Source organism: Lates calcarifer, linkage group LG9 (genome assembly GCF_001640805.2).
Source record: "Lates calcarifer isolate ASB-BC8 linkage group LG9, TLL_Latcal_v3, whole genome shotgun sequence".
In the NCBI taxonomy this organism is placed as follows: Eukaryota; Metazoa; Chordata; class Actinopteri; family Centropomidae; genus Lates; species Lates calcarifer.
The window spans coordinates 21692261-21699788 of record NC_066841.1 but is presented as its reverse complement, the minus strand read 5'-3'; the positions used below and the strand labels follow the sequence as shown (position 1 = coordinate 21699788).

General features: G+C 40.1%; 1 protein-coding gene across 1 annotated transcript; it reads left to right on the top strand.

Annotated features, from left to right (window-relative positions):
- The first annotated feature begins 2226 nt into the window (after positions 1–2226).
- Positions 2227–7369, top strand: LOC127142768 (major intrinsically disordered NOTCH2-binding receptor 1-like). Its single transcript, XM_051072697.1, has 3 exons — positions 2227–2373; positions 3044–3292; positions 7116–7369. The coding sequence occupies exons 1-3, from the start codon at positions 2227–2229 to the stop codon at positions 7305–7307; spliced, it is 588 nt and encodes a 195-aa protein (XP_050928654.1). The 3' UTR covers positions 7308–7369.
- Positions 7370–7528: the final 159 nt, after the last annotated feature.

Genomic DNA, 7528 nt, shown 5'->3' with positions numbered 1-7528 from the left:
AATGTGGGTTTACCAGGTTGTGGTAAAAGTTCTTTTGGTTTGTTTTTATCTCCTCTTCTACGCTCCTGGCAGGTATTTCTGCCTCTGGAGCTGTAGAGTCTGATCTGTGATGAAAGGCCTCCTGCTGCTCCTACAACTCCACTCAACACCTGCTGTCATACTTGGAAATTATTGGTGCTACTTCTAGTATTACTGTTACTTGTAATCACTACTTTAACTGTCATTACTATTATTACAACTATTGTATTACTGATACCAATTTATATTTCTATATGGAATCTGCACTATGCTATGTTCTCCTGTCCCTATTCTCTACCCCTCTCTAAGCCTAAAGAAACCATCAGTTAGCGAAACTTCAGACATGACTTAGGGACATTAAGACTTGGATGGCGAGTTATTGTATTTGGTCCCAAACACCTCAGAAATACATTTTCTAATGGCATAGTTATGCTAGATGGCATTGTCCTGGCCTCCAGCTCCACTGTAAAGAACCATGAGGTTATCTTTGATCAGGATATGTCCCTTAGCTCCCACATAAAACAAACTTCTAGGACTGCCTTCTTTCACCTGCATAATATCACCAAAATTAGACATTTTCTGTCTCAAAAAGATGCAGAAAAACTAGTCCATGCATTTGTTACTTCTAGGCTGGACTACTGTAATTCATTATTATCAGGCTGCTCCAACAAGTCTCTAATGACTCTGCAGCTGATCCAAAATGCTGCAGCACGATTACTGACAGGAACTATGAAAAGAGACCATATTTCTCCTGTGTTAGCCTCTCTACATTGGCTCCCAGTCAAAACCAGAATAGAATTTAAAATCCTCCTCCTCACTTACAAAGCCCTTAATGGTCAGGCTCCATCTTACCTTAAAGATCTCATAGTCCCCTACAATCCCACCAGGACTCTGTGCTCCCAGAATGCTGGTTTACTGATGGTTCCTAGAGTTTCCAGGAGTAGAATGGGAGGCAGAGCCTTCAGTTATCAGGCTCCTCTACTGTGAAACCTTCTCCCAGTTTGGGTCTGGGAGGCAGACACCCTCTGTACCTTTAAGAGTGGAGGGAACATCACTCCACCACTCTGGTGGACCTTCCAACAGAACAATGATCCAGAGGAGGAAAATAAAGGTGTTGGAATGGCCCAGCTAATCATCAGATTTAAACCCAACAGAACATTTGTGGAAGGAACAGAAGATCAAGATTCACCAGCGGGCCCCCAGGAATCTTCCAGACTGAAAGACTGTCTGTGCAGAAGAATGGGCTAAAATCCCACCTGAACACTGTAACAAATTGGTTTCTTTGTACTGGACGTGTCTTGAAGCTGCCATTACAAACAAAGGATTTTTAGTTTGTGTGTTACTTTTTTCCTTTGTCATTCCACATTATTGCACATGGAATGTTAAGATTTATTTCATTGTGTAGTTATACTGAGTTAATACCAATCTTCAGTGGAAAATATGTTTAAAGAAAAAAAAAGTTGGTGTGTTGAATACTTATTTCCTCCACTGTCATTTCAGTTTAGATTTTTGTGTCAGCATCAGTGGAAACTTTGACCTGATGGAGGCACTAGAGGAAAGAAGATCTGCCACAGACCAGATTTAGAATGTGCCCATTACATATAGCCAAAATGCTGATCAACAGTAAATAGTGGTCTGATCAGAGTTGAAAGGTCAGGGGGTCACCAGGAGGTATAGGAGCTGTTAGAGCTATCTGCAATAACTGTCCAGGTGTCTGGCTCTGGAGTGAGGAGCTGATAAACTGACCCCATACCCTCAGGCTCCACTGTAGCACAGCAGAAATCACAGTAGAGATGATAGATCGAAGGCTCAGTCTTGTATCAAGCATCACACAGAGAAGTGTAATTCTTCTTTAGACAGCAGCAGGTTTCACATAACACAATACTCAGATGACTTTGCTATGGTATACCTCTCTCTCTCTCTCTCTCTCTCTCTCTCTCTCTCTCTCTCACTCACTCTCTCTCTCTCTCTCTCTCTCTCTCTCTCTCTCTCTCTCTCTCTCTCTCTCTCTCTCTCGCTCACTGTTGGCTTTCAGCCTCAGGCTCTTAATGGTCAGGTTGGGTTACACACACCTGCAAGCGATACAGAGTCATAAATATCTTGCCCCTCATAAATTATTACAGAGCTTGCAAGTTGTAGTGAGCATGTCCACCCAGCCAGGCTGCAGGCAGGTGAAACAGTCAGTGTGGAAGGAGCAACAGAGCCGAAATGGACATCTCTGCTCTGCCCAACAGCAACCATCCAGAGAAGTTTCTTCAGCTGGATGTTGGAATATTGCCAGCCACACATGGCATGTTCCAGGTCGGGGCAGTCATGTCCAGTCAAAGACACTGGCAAAACAGGGTCTACTCCCAGGTATGAATTATTCCACAGACACTCTTACTGTATGTCCATCTCTGTGGGTGCTTCTGTGTCTTGTTTCTCCTTTTGTTGTTGATAACTGTATTTAATTCCATAAATGTTATTCCACATTACAGATGTGTAGACTGTTTATGATGTGCATGTTAGTCTGCATATATTATATTATCTTATAGCAGAGATCATCATCCTGATGCTGTGAGGAGTTAGTGACTTGAAAAGGAAAACAGGACAGAGCAATATTTAGTAATGATCAGTGATCCTATCCAGAGCACAGGATTATGGTCTCATATTTGATCCAGAATCCAGGCATTTTGTTTACAGGAGAGTAACAACAGAAGAAGGGTTGACCTCAATGAGTCAAGTAAAATAAAGTGAAGTGTGGTCTGTTACTCTGAAAATCCTACAGCAGTCAGAACACACTGCACACTGATGTTTATCTGACTTAAATATTACACTTACAATAACTGGAGCATATAATGGTGTATTTATGTTAAATCATAAACTTGTGACTGAGTGGCAGGGATGGAATCAGTGTCAGGAATCATATTTAAATGAAAGCAACTTCTACTCTCTCTCTCTGTGTCTAATATCACATCTCTGTCTATAAAATGTGCTGAAAGGCAGGTTGATGTGATGAGAATTCAAATTCTTATTGTCTCCACAGAGGGAACAACAAAAGGAAACTGAAAGGAGGTCTCCCCCATCCCCAGAGGGCACTCCTGTGATGTTTGTGGATAGATACCTGGAGAAGCACATCACTCCAGTCACTCTGCAGTCTAACATTAAAAGGAACCCTCTCTACATGGACATAAGATTGATGGACACAATGGACAGTGACAAGTCCAAGCCTTCCTGGACTGTTAAGGAGTATGACACACAAACAATCCATGGCAACCTTGCAAATTATTTGAAGGTAATTTGAGGAGAGGAGGAGAGGCTGTGTATGACTGACTGTGAATGGGCGTTTGGGGGATAGATTGTGCAAAGACAAAAAAGAGAGACAGGCGGACAGTAGATAGATGAGGGGATATATGGATGCAGACTGCAGGCTGTTCATTTGATTCTATTAAGTTAAGAACAAAAACATCTCAGATTCATTGGTGTTACTCTCCTTCACACACTGTCACTATTAAGAGTTACTGTAACATGGACTGAAGGCTGAATTAACAACTCATCCCCAGATCCCCAGGTGCACTGCAAGTTATACAGTTTTTTATATTTTATTTGATTGTAGATTTCCAAGGATATTTGCACCACATCACAACAAAGGATTAACTTATGACCCTTTCCTGTCTATTCTGCCAGCGTGCTACATGTTCCCAAATAAACTTACAGGAGTTAATTAAATTACTATTAACTAAGAGAGAGAGAGCAAAGGACTACCTGTGGTTTCAGGTGATCTATACAATTCAATTTTCAATTCAGTTTTATTTATATAGCACCAAATCACAGCAGAAGTTATCTCAAGGCACTTTTCATATAGAGGAGGTCTAGGCCGTACTCTTTAGATTATTATAATTACAGAGAGAGACCCAACAGATCCCACCATGAGCAGCACTAGGTGACAGAGGCATTTTAAGAGGCAGAAACCTCGAGCAGAACCAGACTCAGGGTGGGCGGCCATCTGCCTCGACCGGTTGGGTTAAGAAGGAGAGAGAGAGAGAGGGGAAGGGGGAGAGGGAGGGAGGTAGAGAATAGCATCAGAAGACCATAGCATAACACAGATTCCATGTAAAAAATGTGAAGTGATACTAATAATACAGTAGAAGTAATGATAGTAGTGATAATTAAAGTAGTAACTGCAAAAGTAGCAATAATACTAGAAACAGCACTAATAATTAGTATAACAGCAGGTGTTGAGTGGAGTTGTAGGAGCAGCAGGAGACTTGTCATCACAGATCAGACTCTACAGCTCCAGAGGCAGAAATACCTGCAGAAAGAGACAGAAGAGGAGCGAGAGCACAAAACTACGAGAAAGGGTTAGTAACATGTATTTATGGGATAAGAATCCATACTGAGAGAGAGATAGAGAGGGAGAGAGAGAGAGAGAGAGAGAAGCTCAGTGCATCATAGAAAATTCCCCAGCATTCTAGGCCTATAGCACCATAACTAAGGGATGGGTCAAGCAAATCTGAGCTAACCCTACCTATAAGCTTTATCAGAAAGGAAAGTTTTAAGCCTACTCTTAAAGGTACAGAGGGTGTTTCTGCCTCCCAGACCCAAACTGGGAGAAGGTTTCACAGTAGAGGAGCCTGAGCTGAAGGCTCTGCCTCCCATTCTACTCTTGGAAACTCTGGAAGCGCAATGTTCTAGTGGGATTGTAGGCAACTATAAGCTCTTTAAGAAAGGATGGAGCCCGACCATTAAGGGCTTTGTAGGTGAGGAGCAGGATTTAAAATTCTACTCTGGATTTGATTGTTTCTAGTTCCTGTCAGTGCTGCAGCATTTTGGATCAACTTGTCAGCCTGATAATAATGAATTACAGTAGTCCAGCCTGGAAGAAACAAATGCGTGGACTAGTTTTTCTGCATCCTTTTGAGACAGAAAATGTCTGCTTTCAGTAATATTACGCAGGTTAAAGAAGGCAGTCCTAGAAGTTTTTTTATGTGTGAGCTAAAGGTAAAGATAATGATCTATGAAAAATATAATGAAGCTGCCTTGTGAAGTTCGTTGTGTAATCTGTTACCAATGGCTACTAATGCTCTGCAACTCCATCCCACTGATCACTGTTTACCAACTAGTCTGTGCATAAGTTAAGGCAATGTCCAATAAGAAGCTATCAACAGTTTTTCATGGTTGCCAAATTAAACAGAAACGTTTTTTCTATAGCTCACTTCCTCATCAGACAGTTGCTTAAATAGAAATACAACAGAATGTTGTGCAGCTCTGATCCACTGCTCCTGGAAGAGCTGGACTGAGGTTACTGCTGCCAAAGGAGCTTCAACCACTTCTCACATCCAAGGCTTCACTGACTGTTTCCACCAGCACTGTGAATGTTTAATGAGTGTGTTCAGTAAAGACGTGAAAGATTAGAATTGTTTGTGTGTTACCATCTTAAACACATTGTGTTTGTCTGTAGTTGGGACCTAGATGAAGATCAGGTCACATTTTATGACCAATGCAGAAAACCAGGTCATTCAAAGGCACGTTGCTATGAAAACGTTTCACTTTTGAAGCTTTTTACTGTTTTGCTTATTCAACTTTTTGCAACTGTTTATGCTTTTATGCTACTTTGCTATTTATAACAATTTAGCAATTTTACTATCACTACAATTGCTTTTGCTGCCAGGGTTTGCACTGTGGACTTCAGTGATGAGATGGGTAATGCAGATGCCTACCAACCCAAGGTCTCGTGTTCAAGCCCCGACCCAGACAAATATCAAAAAACCCTCCAGAGAAACAGAGGGCATTATGAACATTTTATGCTTTTTGCAATTGTGCTGTTTGTACTCTTTTTGCAATTTTGCAATTTCACTACCACTACAATTGATCTTAGCACCATACTGTGGTCTTCAGTGGTGCAACCAGTAGAGCAGTTGCCTATCAGTCATGAGGTTGCTGGTTTGAGTCCAGCAGTGGGTGGTTATAGATTTAAAAAATAGTATTACTAATAATAATATTAATAAAGATTTGAAGAGCAATAGTGCGACCATAGGATTCACGTTTTTTTGCCGTAGCAGCCTCTGATCATCAAGAGGAGCCCTCGCCTGCTCTATTCATCTCCATATTATCTGTCTCTCTCTCTCTGTTCATAAAACACCAAAACCAGGCCCATTTTTAAACTGCCATACTGTGGTCGTTATTCACTTTATCTACACAATAATAATAAAGATCATTATTAATATTTTACGCTTTTTGCAATTTTGCTATTTATGCAAGTTTGCAATTTTACTACCACTACAATTAATTTTACCATCACCCAGTATCCTGTGGTCTTCAGTGACACAACTGGTAGAGCTAATGCCTCTATCATGAGGTTGGCAGTTTGAGTCCAGCAGTGAGTGGTTATTGATTTAAAAAAAAAAAAAAATAGGATTACTGATATGGATAATGATTTGAAGAGCAATAGTGCAAATGTGAAGCATTCACATGCATTTTCCGCAGGAAATGCATTTTATCTAGTTGGAATTGGTTTGGAAACAACTGGGAAAAGTCTTTCGTACCATTGAGTGCTTAAATAAAATTAATTCACGTCTTAGGTTTCTATTTTCCTCTTACCCTTTCTTATTGTTGTGTTAAACAAACACCCACCTACTTCAGTCTGAATCATTATTCAGTTGCTGGATGATTTTTTTCTCTGCTTGTTGTGATTAAATAGTTTGTTCCACCATAATGAAGTGATGTATTACTGCCATCTTCTGTTCATTTTAACTTTATTACGTGAAATTCTCTGCAATTCCCACAAACTCCTTTCCATTACCCTGGTCATCATTCACCACGGACAGAGCTGGAGCTAACAAGCCATGTCTTGTATTTGTGAACATATTGTAACAACATAAAAATAATATGGAAATAGTAGTAAATTCACTAATGGAGATATAAAATCTAAATAAATTGATTTCTCATGATTAATTTTTGCCTACAAGATGACAAACATAAAGGGAACAGGCAACTAATAAACTAATACATATCAGTATGCAGAGGTGTGAATGACAGCAAGAATCACAAGCTATTTGTTGATGGTGATGTTTAAGGTGATGTTAAGTGTATTCTTGTTTTACTCTCAGGAGGAAGAGAAGACCCCTAAAGATATGGACTTTTGGCTTGAGGATCTCTACACACCAGGATTTGATTCTTTACTGAAGAAGAAAGAGGCAGAACATAAAAGAAGGAGACTTTGTAAAATTATTTTTTCAATCATTTTGTCCCTTTGTGTTGTACTTATTGTTATTATAGTGCCAGTTGTGGTTCTACAAAAGAAAAACTGACTGATGAGGATGCTGTCTTTGAATAGTACAGCTCAGTTCTCTGCCTGTGCTGGTCATATATTTTTCTGTTCTTCTTTTATTGTGACAGAGAATTGGAGGTGGAAGACTGTCTGGAGCCATAATGGACACATTTCAGCAACACAGCTGCTGTTCACTCTTTTGGGACCATGAATATCCACAGCAGATTTTATTATATTTATTTATTATTTAGTAAAAAACCT